Source organism: Erpetoichthys calabaricus, chromosome 2, assembly GCF_900747795.2.
Source record: "Erpetoichthys calabaricus chromosome 2, fErpCal1.3, whole genome shotgun sequence".
NCBI classification, from domain to species: domain Eukaryota; kingdom Metazoa; phylum Chordata; class Cladistia; order Polypteriformes; family Polypteridae; genus Erpetoichthys; species Erpetoichthys calabaricus.
In genome coordinates, this window is record NC_041395.2 from 170,743,196 (window position 1) to 170,763,858 (window position 20,663).

Below are 20,663 nucleotides of genomic sequence, written 5' to 3' on the forward strand. Positions count from 1 at the left end.
TACTGAAAAAAACATTTTTTTTAATTTACTTATGTGGCTGACCCCTTTATCCAAGGCAACTAACAACATTTGTGATACAATTGGTTACATTTTTTTTCCAATTGGAGCAAAGGCAGGTCAAGTGACTTGCTCATGGTCGCACAGTATCAGTAGCAGGATTTGAACCCATAACCTCAGGGTTTTAAGTACAAAGTCTTAACCACTACTTTACACTGATTGCCTTTTTTAAGATACCAGAAGTAAATGTCTGATTTGTACTCAACCTTTCTTCTCCCTTCGAGACGCAGTAGAGTAGGCAGAGCATATCCTGCTGGCTTTGATGCAATCAAGATTTCATGGTGACCACCCCAAATGCTCCCCCTTGACATGATAAGAGTTTTCCCAGGGGACAAGCTCCCTATCACCCTCCTTCCTTTGTTGTGATTGGGAAATCACGGGGACCACCAGCCCTCCAACTCCCCATTGCTTTGACACACACTGGGAAATGGCGCAGGGTGCTTTGCAGCGACACAGCACACCATGGAGGCATGCAGTTGCAAGTTGCACTAAAGATACTGGAGTAAGATGGGGTGGTTTTGGAGTTTTCTGTTATTTGTTTTGGAATTGTTTTGGTAGTAGTACCGAGGTCCAAAAGCTGGCATCAACACCAAAGTAAATGTGTTAATACCGATCCAGTAGTATAGGATAGTTAGTGATTCTAGTTGTCCATGGTATAGATGTGCTTGTGAGTGTGCCTTATGATGAACTGCTGAATCATCTACAGCTAGTTCCTGTCTTGCTCTTTGTCCTGCCAGTGTAGTTTTTTGTTGCCTACTACCCAAAACTGGATTCATTGTATCCACAAAAATGATAAGTGAAGAACCTAACTTTTTCAAGGGCTGACACTCAATGAACACCAATGTTGATAGGGTACATAGGGCTTGTGTCCAGAGTGATAATAAAATATTATGACTCATAGTTAATGTGACATTTACAACAAAAGAAATAATTCCAACTGTGTACTTTTATAATTCTGAAGGTGTGATTTTTTGTTCTACAGGCAACAGTAGCAAGTCACATGAACTTTGTCAGTGGCGGAACAACATTTCCATTTCCTTGGCTACCCAGGCAAAGTGTGACCAGCAACTATCTCAGAAGGTTAAGGAGACAAATAGTCTTTGGATGCTAATGGCAACTGCTCAATTGCTTGCTGGTGTTGGCTCTGTTCCCATCCAGCCCTTTGGAATTTCTTATGTGGATGACTTTGCAGAGCCAAGAAATTCAGCATTATACATTGGTATGTACAGTAGATATCTGATTCTCTCTCCATTTTATCATATCAATTAATCTGCAAAAAAAAAAAAATACTAGCTACCAATTAATTACTGAGATTCACATTTAATGTGATATGTTACACATGGACCTTCTTCAAAATGTGAGTTTGACCTCAAGAGAAACCGAAAGAATTTTGGGGAGAAGTTTCAATAACTCTTTTACTGTGATACATTGCACATAGTAAATGTTGAAAGGAAAGTATGGCTGGCTTGAACATAATTAACAGGTTTCTATATGTATCATATAATCATTTGTTGCTCATGAGGTGCCACTTTTTATACTTTTTGAAAGCAAAGCCAAACAGTTTCATAAGGGCTACTAATGTCAAAGTTTTTGAGTCCTATCATTAAATTAAGGTAAGTAAAATTGAGTCTCCCTTGTCTAAATGCGTACTTGCAATCCTTTAACAGGCACAGGCTCTCTGACTTTTCATTTTGTTCACTTTCATTATTTTCAAAATAATACTGCAACCATGCTCTGATTTTCTGGATTGACATAATTATCTTTCTCCGTTTTAAAACTTAGAAATATCATAGCATCAGCACATTTTATTGGAAATACATTTTGCAGGTTTTTAAAAGAAATTGTCAAAGCCTTCTATTTGAAAGTTTACTTATACTGTATATCTCCTGTTTCTTAAATGTTTTTAAGCTGATCTGATGGATGAATTTGATATTCTAATCCTCTTGTCTAATACCTCACTTTAAATTTTCACTTGACTTTCATTCTCCCAAATTTTACCTTATGTTTCATGTTGCTGTAGTAGATAAATCTTCTTTTGCTGCATTGGCATATTGGCTTAAGATACTTCTATTCATTTTACTGCTGGATTTTAGATGTTTTAGATGTTTTCCAATGAAGCATATCGAATAGCCGCTTTTCAAATAAACTACTTATTTTGGAGCCACAGGATAGTAATCTTGAACTTGCAGTTTATATACAGTAACTCCTTTAATAGTAGAGTCATGCAACTGCATATATTCAGGTACTAGTAAAAGGTAATTTTTAAAAAAAGCTGTATTGGGGCTAGTGTGTAACTGATCGTGAAAAATGAATGGTCCAGTGATTTAATTTGGAAATTAATAATATCTGTCCACAATTTCCTACCTCCTAGTGTTTCTGATATTTTGGTAAAATATTCTTAAAACATACCCAAAGGACTGATCTCAGTCCTTAGGAGTTCCTCACTCCTGTCATTTATTATAGTTGTTAATCTCAAAACAGTTTCTTACTAATTCTGTTCACTGTAGCTGCACTTGTGTTTGGCAGTAGTACAGTAATAAAAACTCAAAAGATAAGTGTTTAATATGATTACATTTTTAATAATTACTTTTTTAATATGTATATATATATGCCTGATATACTGTTTAATTCATTTAATAAACTCAATTAATACTAAATTAGTGAAAAATCTATCTTTACGGCCTTCTCTTGCTTTGCGCAGTGCATGTGAAAAGCATATTTTATGAAGCATTTACCAAAAATCATTCAGAAAAGTACAAAAAATAAAAAATCCAAAAATCTTTAAACTTAATTTTAAAACAGTCTGATAATACCCACAAGAAGCAAGAGTTAGTTGAGTGAATAATTGTCCTGACATGCCCGCTGTTTTCCACCAGTACTTACTGATTATTTAGTTGATTTTAAGCACTGTAATTGTAGACATTTCTTTATTCACATAATCTTCCTGGCATGTTTTCAGCTATGCTGTTCGCTGTATCAGTTTTTGGACCCTCCATTGGCTACCTGATGGGCTCTGGAATGCTGAGGATCTACGTGGACGTGGGTAGAATGACGCCAGGTGAGAGATGAATAGATTACATTAGCTGGACAATGTTTTCTTTTAATTTTATCTCTTTATGGAAGACTCTTAACTAAAGTATAACAAAGTAGTTGTACAAATTTTAATGTACAACTTTTACAACAAAATGTGCTTTCCTGCTTCATCCTTAGTGTACAATAATTCCACTGTATTTGATATTTTGGGTAATTTGTGTAGAAGCACTATAGCAATAAAATATACCATGCAAATTGAAGAATTCCCATTATTTGTAATGCACTCCTCATCGGGATATCCAACAAGAGCCTTCAAAAGCTACAACAAATTCAAAATACAGTAGTGTTGCAAGAATCCTGATGAGGGTGCGGAAATATGAACATATTTCACCAATCCTTCGGTCACTTCATTGGCTCCCTATCTATCTCCGTATCGAATACAAACTCTGTTTGTTTACTCACCAGTGTATCCATGGAAATGCTCCACAATATCTCAAGAAACTCCTTATACTACAATCCACTGCAAGAATCCTCCGTTTTTCAAATACTTACCGCCTTCGTCCCCCTGTGACCAAACTTCTTACAATGGGTGACCGAGCCTTTGCAGCCGCTGCTCCACAGCTCTGCAATGCCCTACCAGAGAGCCTAAGAACACAGCAGATTGTGGGTTGTTTTAAAAAACAGCTAAAGACTATTCTATTTAGGAAAGCTTGTTAACAAGAATACTATAATTATTGTTGTTTTATCTCTGTTTTTATATTGCTTTTGCCTTTGTTTAAACTTTTTATGTAGCACTTTGAGATTTACTGCTAATGTAAAGTGCCCTAAAAATAAAATGCATTATTATTATTATTATTATTATTATTATTATTATTATTATTACTGTATTATTATTTGAGTAGTTTATGGCTAAATGGGTATCCACATGGTAGGACCTACCTTTGTTTCAATCGAACTCACTAAAACATAGGCGCCATTAGCAGTTTTGGTTTGTCTATCTGCCAAAATTTAATAATTTACCAGAACACAAATAGAGTAACCAAATTAAACTTGTGATTGTTTATCTTTTTCTTTATAACTTAAGGATTGCCAGTTTTAACCCCCAGAGACCCTCGCTGGATTGGAGCTTGGTGGATGGGCTTGCTGATATCATCTGGGTTTCTTGCCATTACCTCACTTCCATATTTCTTTTTCCCTCGAACGATCAGTAAAGACAATGACACATTGCCAGTAAGCTTGGTTTAATTATGTTATTCATGCATTAATAAAGAAATTAGTTTGTCAAACCTGGAAATTGATATCTAGTTATTTATCTTCTGGGAGTTTGAGGTTGACTGCTTAACTTCTACACATAAACATATAAACATATATGATGTTAGATGTAACTCCTAAGGAATATACCTGGGAATCAGAAAGCTGATTGCAAAATCTTCTGTCACTTGATGTCACTTGGCTGTCCCCTAGCTTTATAATTTTCTGTATAAATGTATACAGTATGCACTGAGTAACCTTGAATGTGTGAATTGACTTATGATGGTATCCACTAGGAAGGTCTTAGGTTTGTTCAAATATGAATATTTTATTTTCAAAATGCAGTTTGTCTGTACCAAACACAATATCCCTTATTACTGTTAATAATATACTGTGATGCTTTATTATTGGAATAATGTCTGATATTACAGATATATATAAGTGATTACACATCATTTTTGAATGCTAAAATAATACATTTTTTGTAAAGCAATTCAACTGGTTTGTGCAAGCATAAATAAAGCAAAAGCTAGTCAGATGGTCCAGTGGTTGGCACTACTGTGTAAGGATTCCATTCCTAGTCTCCTTGTTCTGTTTATGGAGTTTTGCACATTCTCCTTTTTTTCTTGGTTCTCCAGTTTACTCAGACTTTCTAATGAAGTTAATGTGACATTGATCATCAGCTTGTTTCTGTTCAGTGCTGCTCAGTTCCTTGACTCATCAAGAAAACATGTTATCACATTTCAAAGTTTTTTTTTTTTTTTCCAGTCTGAACAAATGAAGGAGAACTAATAAAAGAAATACATAGCAGGGCTGTACCTACAAAACAGTTCTCCTTTTGTCCCTCACCGATCTGGCCTTCCTTTCTTCTTTACTTTATATTTGGTCTTTATAATCCTGTCCACAAATTATTGCTATTTTTCCCTAACTACCTAACTGTGTTATGTTTCCACGAACATTTTTGAAAAAGTTCCTGGAGTCATGCTCAGTTTTTGAAATTTCTGTCAATGGGATCTCCTTCAACAAAGCCATAGTGAAGTCTTGGTCTTCATTGGTTATTAAGAAGCATCTCTTCAATGGGCTTTATTTTAAACATTAATTTTGGTGGTTTGAATTGGTTTTATTTTGTGAGGTATGCAAAATGAAGCCATAAGTGGATGGAACTGCAAATGAAATGTTGTCCATGCTAATGAGTGCTTTCAAATAAGCATAGAAACTTCAGTTAGTAACAAGAAGGTATGAATATCAAAGTAGATGAATGTAGCAGTGTTTACTCTACTACAATGCCAAAAATAACAACTAAACCAAGATTATAAATAAAAACAACCAAAAGAAAAAAATTACTGTGCTAGTAATTTCCTACATATGAGTAAGTGCACAAATATTTACCTCTTATTTTTGATCATTTTCATTTACAGGTAATTCCTCCCTTAGTGTTTCTACTTATATTTTTTTTTTTAATAAATGGAACCTTGTTATTAGCCTACAGTAGTTTCGGAACCTAGTATAAATATTGTCAGAATGGAATAGCATCTACAGTATAATGCTTAAGTATATTTTAAACTCTTTTGGGTTCAGGTTATAGTGCCTCACAAGTGTCCTATTGGCTTTGTGTTAATATTATCCATAGTCTTTTTCTTTGGAGAAGGATGACCTGGTCAGGCATTTTACATACTTCACTGCTTCGGCCAGGAATTATGTACATCTTGATTATCTTAGTGGAGCATCTATATTTTTGGCCTACTTATTGTTCTGATATTTCTATCTCTCCCAGCCCACTGATGATAACTATAGCTAAATTAGCCAGGTGTTGTCTCTCAGGGCTCATCTATTTTGCATTTGGCACACACAGAATAACACTTCTACTGTAGAGGTCATGTCTAGACCAGAGTACAGTACTTCTGTACTCAAATGTATGCTGTTCGTGTTTCTTTAGCTATTATTCCTTCCGCAATTTGTGCTCAGTTAATGCCTTTTTGTTACAGTTACTCCTGACTGCTTCTAATTAGATTTACTGTTTATGTAGGCTTATTTGATGATCTGTGTCTATGTTTTCATAGTCATTTTAGTCAGTTTTTCTGCCTTTTTATTGTGACACTTAATGTTATCAGTTTTGCATTTTGTTCAGCCATTTTTCGTTGGTTATGATTGCTCGTGCACTGACTTGTGCCAATACTTACTTTTGACTTAGGTGCCTGCAGCTTAACTTTAGGTTCTTTGTAAACTACACTACACCAGTGTCATTTCACATGTGTTTGTACTTGAAAAGTCCCTAAGTGCATGCATGGCTTAAGGCCCAGTTAGTGGCTAAAGTTTATTGATATGAAACAAAAGGTGTCAGTCTGGTTTGAACGATTTTTAACTTTGCAAAAGCTTGATGGTAGTGTTCACATCTCCTTTTCTTTAGTTTATATTTTTGATGGAAACATACATTTCGACAGTTGTAAGACTTTCACTTATTTTGCCTTGCTTCAGGCTATAAATCACTCAGTGTCATAATTCTTAATCTCTGCTTGCTGAAAGATCTGCAAACTGTGGGAATGAAAGCAAGATGAGGTAATCCTAGCATGAGCCCTCAATTGATCTTAATAGATAATGAGACTTTTGTTGCATTATACCATAGGTTTTAAGTTTCAATAAACAAAGAATTTATTCATCTTCCATTCACCTGGCAATATTGTAGTTAAAGTAAAAAGATCATAAAAAGGATATAAAATAACTTTTTGTTCCATTAATCAGAATACCTGGAATTAAAGATTTTTGTGTAAAAAATTATTTTATAAAAAGAAGGAATTCTAATCTGCTAATTAACCAAAAAATCCTGTACTTAATAAATACTTCAGAAAAGGCAGACTAATCACAGTATTACAACAAAAATAAATTTCATTGTGCTTTGTCCAGATATATTCTACATAAAGAAGGAAACTGGAAACAGGATTGTGATTGAATTGATATCAATAGTTAATATGTAAACAAGTTTATTGAAATAAAATTAAGTGTACCAGCCCCTTCAAAGTGGTTTACACCAAACATACAACACACCACAATTTTTTAACATTGGTGTGTCCTTTCCAGATCTAGAACACATACAGTGTTTGCACTATTACTGTCTTCTGTTATTATGACCAACAAGTAAGTGAAAAAATGAGTATGTGTTGTCACGCACGCGCGCATAGGGAGCCACGTAAAGACCCGCGCTGCAGCGCTTCATCGTGGCCTGCTCGAGCTGCAGGGTCTAGATCTGAGTTGCCAAACTGGTCAACACGGCATTCAGGTCATGTCCATCGGTCATTTCAGATCATCAAAATCCTGCCAACTACGCCACTGTAAAATAAACAACAACACAGCATACAGGTTTGGGGTTTGTCAGGCCCCGTGTACTGTATAGTTTGAAAACAGGTCAGAGATTTTTTCCAAAACACAAAGACAGTCAAGATGGCGAAGTGGGGAACATTAATGGAGTAGGACCGGAATTGACACAGTGGAATGCTGGGAAGAAACCAAGGTGGTGGATGGGAGCCATAACGTCATCAGAGGTAGACGGAAGGAAGGGAAAGATCACGGAAGTGGCAGTACGTGGTTAGGGAATCTGGGCACATTCAAGGCGGTGCTGCTTCTTTCTTTCTGTAGGAAACAAAGAGAGAGAGGTTAGTACCCTGCTTTTCCCCCTTGGCAGGAATTTTCACGCAGCAGCTCGGGTCTTTATGCGGCTCCATATGCACACGTGCGTGACAGTGTGTATGTATACTCAATGGTCATTTTACTAGGTACTCCTGGCTAGTACTCCCTTTTGGACCCCCATTGCAGAATTCTTTGAAACATTCCATAGGGCTGTAGATTCATTCTGAATCAATAGTGTCACACAGTTTCTGTTGATTTTTAGCCACACTTTCAGGGCTTGAACTTCTTGTTGTAACGAATTCCAAAGGAATTATGCTGGATTGAGATCTCATGATTGTGCAGTATATTGTAGTAAACTGAAATAAATTTCATGCTTGTAGAACCAGCTTGAGATGATACAGTAATATCCTACTTGAACTGTCCATCTTAAAGAAGATAGACTGCGGCTGTAATAGATAGATAGATAGATAGATAGATAGATAGATAGATAGATAGATAGATAGATAGATAGATAGATAGATAGATAGATAGATAGATAGATAGATAGATAGATACTTTATTAATCCCAATGGGAAATTCACATTCTTCAGCAGCAGCATACTGATACAATAAATAATATTAAGGAATGATAATAATGCAGGTGAAAAACAGACAATAACTATGTATAATGTTAAATGTTAACGTTTACCCCCCCGGATGGAATTAAACAGTCGCATAGTTTGGGGGAGGAACGATCTCCTCAATCTGTCAGTGGAGCAGGACAGTGACAGCAGTCTGTCGCTGAAGCTGCTCTTCTGTCTGGAGATGATACTATTAAGTGGATGCAGTGGATTCTCCATAATTGATAGGAGCCTGCTGAGCGCCCTTCACTCTGCCACAGATGTTAAACTGTCCAGCTCCATGCCAACAATAGAGCTTGCCTTCCTCACCAGTTTGTCCAGACGTGAGGTGTCTTTCCTCTTAATGCTGCCTCCCCAGCACACCACTGCGTAGAGGAGGGCGCTCGCCACAACTGTTTGATAGAACATCTGCAGCATCTTATTGCAGATGTTGAAGGACACCAGCCTTTTAAGGTAGTATAACCGGCTCTGTCCTTTCTTGCACAGCGCATCAGTATTGGCAGTCCAGTCTAATTTATCATCCAGCTGCACTCCCAGATATTTATAGGTCTGCACTATCTGCACACAGTCACCTTTGATGATCACTGGGTCTATGAGGGGTCTGGGCCTCCTAAAATCCACCACCAGCTCTTTGGTTTTGCTGGTGTTCAGGTGTAGGTGGTTTGAGTCGCACCATTTAACAAAGTCATTGATTAGGTCCCTATACTCCTCCTCCAGCCCATTCCTGATGCAGCCCACGATAGCAGTGTCATCAGCGAACTTTTGCACATGGCAGGACTCAGAGTTGTATTGGAAGTCCGATGTATATAGGCTGAACAGGACCGGAGAAAGTACAGTCCCCTGTGGCGCTCCTGTGTTGCTGACCACAATGTCAGACGTGCAGTTCCCAAGACGCACATACTGAGGTCTGTCTTTAAGATAATGTATGCACATGGCCACCAACAAACCTTAGGTACAAATTCAAATGATAGTCATGATAATCATTTTGTATTAAGAGGATGTGCTAGCTCTTTATGAAAATAAGATTCCTTTAAAACAACAACTAAGAAGTTTGAGACCTACCGTACGTTTTTTTTCTCAACAAAAGAGAGAGAGATTATATCTCTGAGATGGCCTGAAAGTGTCTAGGAACTTTCACAGGAAGGACTGGAGAAAGTTTTTTTTGTGATATGGAAGCCTTGTTGGCAAGCTTAGTGTGTGGCTGTGACTCTCATCAGGATAAGCAGAGTAAAAGCAAAGTGAAGTGAGTTGCAAAGCCTAATTAGAGAACATTCTCTTCACAAATGTGTATAAAAAGAAATAAAATTAATATAACTGGGGAAATGTGAGATGCTATTTTAAAAAGGTTTCAAAGTAGCAACCTGGATAATCTTTTCTTTTTTGCTACTGTTTATGTGAAATATATTTTAAGTCACTTTTTCTACTTATGTATTGGTTTAACTTTTTGGTTTTCTAATTATATTTTGATAGTGTAGAAACTGTAGAACATTTGGTAAAACCAGCTGCAGTCACGAGAAACCTAGAAGTGATAGGTCTATGAGATTTATTTATTTATTTATTCATTCATTTATTTATTTGTTTGTTTGTTTGTTTATATCCAGGGTGATAATGAAAATGCCATACTTAAAGACACTTTAAAGAGAGATGAATCTTCTTTGTTGAACTTCATTCGCAGTAAGTCCTTTTATTGTTTCCTTCAACATATAAAAAGGCCATTCTTTTGCAAGGGTAGACAGCCCCAGCTGCCTGTGTTGAAAACAATTATTACTTTTCATAGTTTCATTCGAACTTTGTATTTATTTTTTTACATGTAAGTTGACTCCTGAAGGATTTCAATCATCTGTTTAAGATTTTCTTCTTCTCTGACAACATGTACATATGTGTGCATATGTAGGTACAGTATATGGGTTAGTGAAAGGCTCCATCAGCTGGCATCTGTGAAGGAAAAATGGTATTTCCCATGCTGAAAAATAAGTTGAACAGCAGATTGTTTTCAGGGACATGTTTGAGCCATAAAGATGACAGACCCTACAAAGCCTGTTGTGGAATATTTCACATCAATTGTTCATAGCTACACTGATCTTTTGGTTTGTTTTCTTTCAAAAGGTTTCCAAGACACCATTTAAATTAAAAACAAAACAAGCTACACTAATTCTCTAAGTAACTTTTTCAATTTCCTATCATCTTCTTTAATGACAGTATTTCACACCTACTGTTGTTGTGCTGGCTTCTATGTACTGTAAGAATGTTACTGTCCTCTCTATAGATGACAATAAAGACCCTATAATCCCATAACCTGTGTTTTCCTTTTACATCATACACACTAAGAAATTGTATCTTTTGCCTTCTTTTCTCAAGATGAGAATGTATATATATGATTTATATTTCTATGTATACCTGTGTGTATCTATGTATTTTTATAGTTGGTTCAATATTAGCTTCTTTACACTGGCTGTCTGTTAGTTTCAGAACTGACTTTAAAATTTTGTTGCCAGTTTTTAAATCATTACATGGGTATGCTCCTGCCTATTTATCTGAATTGTGTGTTTTACACCTGCCATTCAGAGAGCTTAGATCTCTGATGGTCCCTCGGACTAACTGTAAAACTAAGGGGGACAGGCCTTTTGCAGCTTCTGCACCTTGTCTGTGGAACTCTTAACCTCATTATATTAATGAGTCACCTTCAATTGAACTGCTTAAAATGAGATTGAAGGCTCATTTCTATTCTCTAGCTTTCAGTCCTTCACTGATACTGATGGTTTCCCTACTCTTAGTCATATTCTTTATTTTTTTTAACTCACTGTTGGCTGTATTTTGTTTTATTGTACTCTATTTCTATTTATTTAATTTTTTTGTTATATGTTTTAATATAAATCACTTTGACTACAGTATTACTGATGTTGTTTTAAATAGATAGATAGATAGATAGATAGATAGATAGATAGATAGATAGATAGATACTTTATTAATCCCAATGGGAAATTCACAAATATGTTCTATAAATAAATTGACATTGACAAACAGACATATACATTGACTTGTACTTTATTTTTTTAAAGTATGTGCATTATATTTGTATATTTTTATGACACTGTGTGCTATGTAAGAATTTTTAATATAAAATCATATTGCGGCTTGCACAAGACATTATTATAATGCTCTGACAAAATTTCTTTTCTAACATGTTTTCTGCTGAAATATTGTGATGATGAAACTCTAAAGTCTTTACTTTTGTGATAAAAGTATACAGCCGATGAAAGACAAATTAAATCAGTTAGTAAATCTTAAGAGGTGAATCTTTACTATTCTTCATCAGTGGTAAGTGTGATAAAGCTCTGAGGCTAGGGATCTGCAAATCCCGTAAATGCCAATAGGGACTCTGCTCTGTTGGGCCCTTGAGCAAGGTCCTTAACCTGCAATTGCTGAGCGCTTTGAGTAGTGAGAAAATCGCTATATAAATGCAAAGAATTAAATTGAACAATTACCCCCAGTCATTATGATTTTTTGTCAATAATGCAACCATTTTATTTAGGGACCGTACACAACAAGATATACATCAAAAGCAATACAAAGTATAAAAGTTTGAATTAAGAAGTAATCTTACAGTATATAGTATGAGTAGCTGTTGAGTAATTTTATGATCTGGAGATAAAAACTAATTTAATCTAGTGGTATGAGTGCCAATACTTTTATAATGTTTGCAAGAATAGTGGAGGGTGAAAAATGAATTGGTAGGATAACAGAGGTCTTTAATAACATTATTATTATAGCAAAATTATCTTTCTAAGGCGGTGTGTGTTATATATTTCTGAACAGAAAATTTTGTTTTACCACACTTCACATTTTTCATGTGTCCTGAGCTGATCAACTACCATCCCAGGCTGCTACACAGCCAGCAAGTACTGTATTAACAGCACTGGGCAACCATAAATGTTTATGAGCATAAATGGAGATGTCCAGGCTTTCCAGAGTTGTCTGAGGAAGTAAAGGCACTGGGGAGTGTCCATGATAATAGCTAAAATGTGTTATTCCCACTTTGGTTTGTCAGTGATGGTGACTCCAAAAACGTTTGAGTTGCCAATCCTCTCCCTAGCACTCCTGATTATGTAATTGTGAGTGCCCTCTGTCTGCTTCTTTTTTAAATCTATCATCAGTTCCTTAGTGTCACTGACATTTTTGTAGGTGGGACACTAAATTCCAGCTTTTGGTAATCATCTTTGACAATATATTATGTTAAATTCTAAGCCATAGTCTATAAATAGTACTCTTGCATAGCAGTCTTTGGTATCCAGGGGCCTCATGCATAATGCCATGCATAGAATTCTCACTACTGTATAACATGACGTAAGCACAAAAAAACCCAGATGCATAAATCTGTGCGAACGCCAACTTCCACGTTCTTCTTCTACATAAATCCCGGTCAACATGAAAAGTAACGCATGTGCACGCGCCTTTTGTCCCACCCCAACTCCTCCGAGAATTACGCCTCTTTGAATATGCAAATCAATATAAATAGCCCTTAAGCTCAGCCTTCTGTGAAAAGGCAATAGCAAAAGCAAGAGAGGAAAATAGAAGAATTTCAGAAAATACCAAGCGGAGGCAAGGAAAAACTTACTATTTGTTGGTATAAACAACAAAAGGAAATTGATCGAGTGACATAGCATGTTGGAGAAACTCGAAAGCTCACGTTCACAAAGTCACACAGTGCCTGAAATAAAAAAGAAGTCACATATCAAAGTCGCCGTGAAAAGGTGAGTCGTAGCCTACCGCCTGAGTGTCATATGAAAGCTTATTAGGGTACATAGAAAAAAAAGGCACACAGTAGGGAAAAGGCATAAAATGTCAACTTTAATTAATGTCAACTAATTTCCACTTTAATCACATAGTTTATTTTGTCATTAAAGTAGAACATCATAAACTTCATCTTAAAATTGTTTACTTTACTAGTTTCTCAATCCCATCGTAACTAAAGTAGCATGTTAAATGCTTTGTTTTGTATTTGATCTTCTATGTGTGTGAATCACTACGTGCTTCCGAGCTTTCTCTTCCTCTGACAGGACACAGAATCCATTACATTCGTAATATTACAGCTCTCTGAATAATTAAAATACTGAGATGTATACATGATATAATTTTCATGATGATAGGAGTTAAAGCATGTTATTAAACATGGGAACACGGTGGGCAAGTGATTGCTCATGTCTCATGCAAGATGCTTGCTGCGCAATGCGCGACCTTCGATGAAATACTTTATTGTAGCAGTACTGTCTCTTTCAAACGTACTAACCTCCAATTCCTGTCCTTACTTTTCTTTCTCCAAATACCCAATTGCCACACAGTCAGCTCTGTAATAGACGTTAAGCCATCTGTAAGCTTAGAACGCCGATTCTTCATTGAAATATCTTCGTAGTACGTGTTTAATTATTCTGTCCATCTATCCTTCCAGTGTCGCGTCAGCACCAGCAAGAATACAGCGCGAGGCAGAAACAGTCCCTGAACTAGCTAGCGCTGCCGCACCGTGTAGTTAAAGTTAAAGTTTTATCTGTATAATATAATAAACATATTTTGCTGTATTTCATCTTAAAAATTATATCGTCATCATATGTAAATACACGCTTTATAAAGTGGCTCAGGTTGTGCAATATTAAATAACTGTATCGCAAGTTTACAGTGAGGTAATTGTACTTATAAGTACAAACAGTTATACAAGGAGCACTCGATGGACTGATTGAGTGCGTTTAGAGTTCTTGGGATGAAACTGTTTGCGAACTGCGAGGTCCGTACAGGAAAGGCTTTGAAGTGTTTGTCATATGAGAGCAGTTCAATAGACAGCATGGCTGAGGCAGCATGTGCTTGATGCTGTATACTGATAATTCTCTTTCCGATCAGCTGCTGTACAGCTGTGATTCACACTCAAATACAGTGATATAAATACTCCAAGTGGTGCAGTGAGAGTAATATGAAAAAAGATGATCCGATGTGGCAACACCCAACGGGAGCAGCTGAAAGAAGAAGAAGAAGGTGCAGTGAGAGTAACAACGCTAAAGCAGTTATGGTATTTGGAATAGTTTGACCATTCTGTGGACCATTATATTGTTACAGGTTAATTACAATCAGATGCCTTAAACTAATAAATAATATTCAATTTCAATATATTTATATAGCCGTGTCAGGGATGTGAATCTAAAAAAGAAAGGATAACCACACAGGAACAGTAGCACTGCTTTGACGCTGGATTCCGCCAGTCTGCAAAACCGAGCAGAGAACTTGCGTACGACAGGGTATGAGCTACCGTGGAAATGTGCGTGGCTTTACTCCAAGTTTAGGATTTTTACATCGCAATTTGAACGTGGAAACGTTCTTATGCAACATTTTTGTGCGTACAAACCGTTTATACATGAGGCCCCAGGTGTGCCGGGATGGTATGATTAACAAGAAATATGGCATCCTCTGTGGATTGGTTCAGATGATATTCTAAATGAAGGTGGTCAAGACTATCAGAAATGTTCTGTTTAATGTGCCCCAGCAACAGTCTCTCAAGTTAATTCATCTCTTCATGATTGAGTGTTACTGGTCTCTAGTTTTGAGACACTCCTTTTGTTTTTTTGTTTTTTTGATACAGAGAGAGCTGTCTTTTTAATGCAGGTGGAGGCCACAATGAGATATTAAGGATCTCTGATTGGCTGCAGCAGTTTTGTAACATATGTTCTAATTCTCCATTTGAACTGGATTGTTTAGTGAATGGCGACTAAAAGGTTAAAAAACCTTCTTGTATCATCAGCAGAGACGGTGAAGGAATAATACAGCAGTGCCTCAGGCACAGGAGACATTTTGATATTAAGCATAGATTGTTTTGATATGTAACTTGCTCTGTGTAATACATCATGCTTGCACTCTATTTCAGAATTCCCACGCGTATTTGTGAAGCTGCTGTTGAATCCTTTCTTTATGCTTTTGGTCCTGACTCAGTGTTGCTTCTCTTCTGTAATTGCTGCACTGGCCACATTTCTCAGTAAATTTCTCGAGAAACAATATGGTGCTACCGCTTCGTATGCCAATCTATTGATGGGTGAGTAACAGACGATTATTTATGTCACAGTAGATATCTTAATGATGGTTAATGTAAATAATTAGAGAATATTTATCAGATTTGTTGAGTTATGAACTTAGAACACCTAGAAGAATATTTGGAGAGAACATAATAATAGAAACTGCATATATTTCTAGAGAAATATTGTTATACTGGACATTTGAACATGAGACTATAAAAATAGTGTCTTTCCCATTTAAAGTTTTTATATAAATGAAGTAGTGTAGTGTGAGTCAGGTTTTGGCAAGTGAGCAGTATTTTATCATGAGTCAGAGAGATAAGTAGAAAAGCCAGTGAAGGTGTTTTTGGTCACCATATAAACACTTAGAAGTGTCCTTATGGCCTGGGTGAAACCAAAACTCAAAGCAATGTAAATGGTAATACGATTAAATCCTGAAATTTCTTTAATTGAAATTTTTAAATAATTATTTTGTGAGCACTTTCCCCTTATTTTTTTTTTTTTACAAAAGTCCAGAGAAAATTGTAATGTGCAACTGATACTTAAATTAATGGTAGCCATGATAAGCGCTTATTACTCACACAAACACATTGAACTAAGAAGCTGGTGATGCGATCAGCTAATGACACCTAACAAGTGTAAATAAAACAACTATAAAATTAACTTAAATGGTTGAAATGAAAAAAGTGGATCCTGTCACATAGTCCATGTAGGTCTGATATGTACATATGTTGTCTTTGAATAATGTAAATATTTGAAAGAATTGAAAACAAGAAATTGTATCAGGTAGTACATATTAGTGCAGCACTTACGGTTAAACTTCAATTTTTACTTTACACTTTTCTGTTGTTGCTCACTTCAAACATGTCAAATTGAGCTGGCCTTGGGAGGAGAACTTTCAACATAAGTCAGTGTCTGGTCAAAGTCTGTTCTTAAAATATTAACAGTTGTGGAACAGCAGACACTGACAGTGTACAGGCAGCCTTTACAGTATATTTTATTAAAGAAGCTTTGCTTACTGCTAAAATTGGCATCACAGTCACATTGTGATTGAGAGTCGTCGACAAAATGCATGTTCCAGTTTACTGTGTTTTCAGCTACTGTATATTAAGCCCCTTGAGTTGCAGTGTTGTGGTTGAAATTATATTTAACATTGTCTTGATTATGATAATGCATCTTTTTAATGTAATGTAATCTTATCAAATCACAACCAAAAATCATGTAATTGGCATTGCAGTATGTGTATAATGTAATTGTGATAGTGTACATTTTTCAGAATTTAATATAACTAACAAGTGTTTGATAAATTTGAGCAACAAAGGGAAACAATTTTTGTGCTTTGAAATCTAGTTTGAGTGGTAGATATAGAAGAAATTTGGGTTACATTAAAAGGTTACGGTAAAAGCTATAGCCGTGTAATTTAGTAATCAAGTTTGTATTTTAATCATTTGTTGATTTACTATTATGAAAAAAAAATCTTTCTTTTTAAAATTTTTTTTAGTCAACCTTTATTTACTTTGCTCTTTTGTCTAAAATCTTTTAAAAGTACCAATATTTAAACAGATAAAAAAATGAACTTTTATTTCTTTCCCTCTTGGTTCTGCAATTGGGATTAAAACTTCTTGTTTACTGTAACTGGCAAATAATTAAATAGGTAAATGACTGTTTACAACAATCTATAAACTGTATTTTTTTATTTGGGTTAAAAAAGGGTAAAATATGGACCTCTCCCTGATGTAAGTGCTTTGGAAAAATATACCCACTTTGAAGATAAATATATAAAGATAACAAACGTTCTATTTTCCTTTGAATCTTTAGGTGCCTTTAACCTACCAGCTGCTGCTATAGGAATGCTTCTAGGAGGAATCATTATGAAGCGAATGGCACTATCTCTCAAAATCATCCCTAGATTTTCTGTGGTTGTTTTGTTCATCTCTTTTCTGCTATGCCTCCCTCTCTTTTTCATGGGCTGCCCCACACAGAGGATTGCAGGGATTTATCCCAGTCAGGACCAAAATAAACATCCTATTGACAGGTAAATCTTTTTCCCGTAATTGTTTTAGACAATCAAGGATAACAGAAGTTAAATTATGATGTCACAAATGGAGGCAATGTTTTGGTTGGTCAATATCACAAATCTCTTTAGATAAATGCATTCAATAAATGTAACAGAATTTGATTCAGACAATGAATGAACACATTAACAGCTTTAGCAGTTAAATGAGATGCAAAAAACGCAAATAACTAAGTTACAATTGATACATGGATTGAGTTCAAAATGACAAAGGAACCAGGCAAACGTCAATATGATTTATGTATGTTGAATTTTGGAATTTATGCAACAATTTGATCCAGCAAAGTCATTCCATTATATTTGTATTTTATGGCATGCTCCATCCATCCATCCATTATTGTTCTATAACTAATTTATCCTGGTCAGTGTCGCAGTAAATTTGAACAAAGGGGCAAAAGGTATTAGCCTTCTTTGTACCCACCTAGTCACACTCCTATATTAAACCACTCGTAGGCATTTTAGAACCTGCTAATAGATTTTAACCCATTACAAAGAAAGTGATACTCTATGAAGAACATCCTAACTCCCACCCATTTAGCATCCTTTCTAGAAATTAGACAATTTTTATGTGATGTTAAACAATTAAACTATTTTTATTGTTTGGTTAAACAATATTCAATGTTGCACTGAGTTATTTGTGGTTTCAGTAAAAACTTAAAATAATAATTGATAATTTCAGTTTTTGAACTCCAGCACAGAGCATTTGGCTATAATATGGTAGCTTTGAAAAAAGGAAAAGTGAACACAGGTCAACTAAGTGAAAATGGTAAAAAAAAGTACTTTCAAAATTGTAATTTAACAAAATAAGCTTAAAACAGAAATTTGAAAATATAACTGGCTATGAGGAGACATTCATGACTAGCCCTGAACCCAAACAAAACCAAAGAGAGCAAAGATATAATAAGAAAAGGTTTTATTACAATTAAAATATAATAAAACAGGAGGATGTATGGATCTTCGAGACAGGATAAAAATTATAGAGAAAATAAGCAGGAGTTAATACTATATCTTTTTGGTTGTAATGGGTGTGAGACTTGGTATATTGGTAAGTTATCTGTGTTATTTTTGGCTTATTTAAATTTTTTGCAGTACTTAATATCTTGAATCATTATTTGGTGAAGCCATTTTCTAGTTTTGACTTAATTTTGGAATGATCCTTACATGACTGTAGCAATATTGTTTACAGTCACTAGGCCCATTGCTGTTCACTTGAACCCACAAGACATATTGTGCCATCATATCCTCCATATAAAAGATGATCGAGTGATTCTGCATAACATTCTAGCTATGGATCTCTTTCAATATTTTTTTGTATTGAAAGGTACAAAGTACTTCTGAGAAGACTTTAATGTTAGGCCTATTTTACTTCATCATTATTTTTACGCTTTGAATTTGGTCATTTGATTTTCTTTCTGTTTCTTCTGGTGTTCAGACCACTGCCTGTTATTTAGAGTTTGATTTTTGCCTGTTCTTTTGTTTGTTCCATTTTTCCTTTCATTTTATTCCTTTCATCAATCACCTCTACATGTTCATGACGCTGGTAGGGTGTCAAATACACTTGACTGCTTTAAAAAATATTTTTCTCGTCCTGCTCTTTCCTCTCACTTTCTGTCTTCTTGGATTCCCTTCATCTTGCCAGAGAAACTCTTGCCAGCTTCCTCCTGACTCCTTCATGGAACTGCTTCTCTGGGAAGCTCAGCTACCACTTCTGGGGCCAGGAAAGGACTAGCAAACTCCTCGAGACATCCTGTAAGAATTCCCCCTAGTGGACCCAATTGTTAGGTTAGCTTTTGTTTCTTAAATTTATTTTGGGCTGAAGAAATTTTTCTTTACCTCTGATATAATTTTTTATTTTGGTTTTGAAATACGGGGAATCTAATGGTACATTCAATTTGTAATAATTTATTTTTAGATTTATGGTTTTATTTTAACTTTATGTTTTGGAATTCCTGTAATGGTATTTTGTTTTTCCTACGGGCGCCATCATTTTGAACAGTGGTTGCTAAGATATTGGTTATGGATCCTAGGCCACACCTCACATGACATTACTAGCGCAAAGTAATTTAAGCCAGCATCGGCCTAGACTCTTCAACTATGATTGCAGATACATCTGAAACCTTTTACTGTGCTTGTGTTTTCTGAAGATACTCCAATTTATGAATATCATGCCCTGTTTTCTGACATGGCTTAGGCACACATTAGAACTGATTTCCTGGCTTCAACCCTTGTATCATTCCTTAACCACATCTTTATCTCTTGATCTATCTTTTATCTTATTAGTACACCAGTTGTTCCTGTAATTTCACCTGACCGTCAATAATGGGAAGCAGAAAAATTATTATTGTTCTGATCTCACTATTACGATGTACCGTAATAGATATTCAGGCAGCTATGCTCCTTCCTTCACCAATATAACAACTTGGCAGACTGACTTGACTCAAGATGTGCAAGTCTCCAGTTTATTAACAAAAAGCATGTGTGAAACTACAAAGTAAAGAAACGTACACACATAAATGCCAAAATAGTTTAGTAACAGCTTTTAACTATAAGTAGCAATACAGAATGTTAAAATTTATACATATATAAACTTACTGGCTATGCTTCCAAAGGCTTAAACAAGAAGGATGAACTTCACTGCATGTGTTTGAAGCAGATACACTACTTACATCGGGAACACCCCACTGTAACGTGGTTCAGGAAGGACAAATATCATGAAGCAAGCAAATTTGGAACATAACAACAGTTTACAAAAATTGAAATGATTAAACAACATTTTGCCCATCTTTACAAACATGACAATTATTACTATTATGCTTGTTAGTTATATTTATTAGTTCAAGTTCAAGCACTTTATTATCATCGTGTAACACAGCGAAATTACTTTTTGTGATGGCCCCAAGGTGCATTTAAAGAAAAGTCACATAATTCCAAATATGTCGTATACAGTGTTAAGTGATC

General features: G+C 35.5%; 1 protein-coding gene across 1 annotated transcript in view; it reads left to right on the forward strand.

The window, feature by feature from the left end:
• Nucleotides 1-20,663, forward strand: part of LOC114646541 (solute carrier organic anion transporter family, member 2A1) — a 120,326-nt gene that overhangs the window by 65,047 nt on the left and 34,616 nt on the right. Inside the window, exons 4-9 of the mRNA XM_028794771.2 lie at nt 1,040-1,276; nt 3,017-3,115; nt 4,175-4,320; nt 10,184-10,256; nt 15,487-15,651; nt 17,450-17,666. Coding sequence (XP_028650604.1) covers nt 1,040-1,276; nt 3,017-3,115; nt 4,175-4,320; nt 10,184-10,256; nt 15,487-15,651; nt 17,450-17,666 — 937 coding nt within the window. The remainder of the gene's footprint in view (nt 1-1,039; nt 1,277-3,016; nt 3,116-4,174; nt 4,321-10,183; nt 10,257-15,486; nt 15,652-17,449; nt 17,667-20,663) is intronic.